A 476-nucleotide genomic window follows, 5' to 3' on the forward strand; every position below is an offset into this window, starting at 1 on the left:
CCGTCCCCCATGTTACTAAGCACACATACCTTCCTGGAAGAACTCCTTCCTGTCTCCTGTCCCCCATGTTACTAAGCACACGTACCTTCCTGGAAGAACTCCTTCCTGTCTCCTGTCCCCCATGTTACTAAGCACACGTACCTTCCTGGAACAATTCCTCCCTGTCTCCTGTCCCCCATGTTACTAAGCACACGTACCTTCCTGGAAGAATTCCTTCCTGTCCTGCACGCGTTCGAGCTCCTTCTGGCGTATCTGCTTGCGCACGTCGTCTGCATGCTGCAGCTGCCGGTCAACCCTCTGCTGGTCGTTGCTGTGCTCCTTGTCCTGAGCCTCAATCTGCGCCCTGCATTCCCACGCACACGCACAGACAACAGATGTATAACGCATGTATAACACATTACAAAAATATATATATATGTCTAATATTTAACTGCCTATCTTTCTATCTATCCATCCATCCATCCATCCATCCATCC

General features: G+C 50.0%; 1 protein-coding gene across 1 annotated transcript in view; it reads right to left on the reverse strand.

Moving 5' to 3' along the window:
* LOC106814191 (cilia- and flagella-associated protein 45-like) overlaps positions 1-476 on the reverse strand; it is a 20,487-nt gene that overhangs the window by 3,169 nt on the left and 16,842 nt on the right. The window contains exon 9 of the mRNA XM_014818489.1: positions 198-343. Within this exon, the coding sequence (XP_014673975.1) occupies positions 198-343 (146 nt within the window). The remainder of the gene's footprint in view (positions 1-197; positions 344-476) is intronic.

Source organism: Priapulus caudatus, unplaced genomic scaffold (assembly GCF_000485595.1).
Source record: "Priapulus caudatus unplaced genomic scaffold, Priapulus_caudatus-5.0.1 Scaffold882, whole genome shotgun sequence".
In the NCBI taxonomy this organism is placed as follows: domain Eukaryota; kingdom Metazoa; phylum Priapulida; class Priapulimorpha; order Priapulimorphida; family Priapulidae; genus Priapulus; species Priapulus caudatus.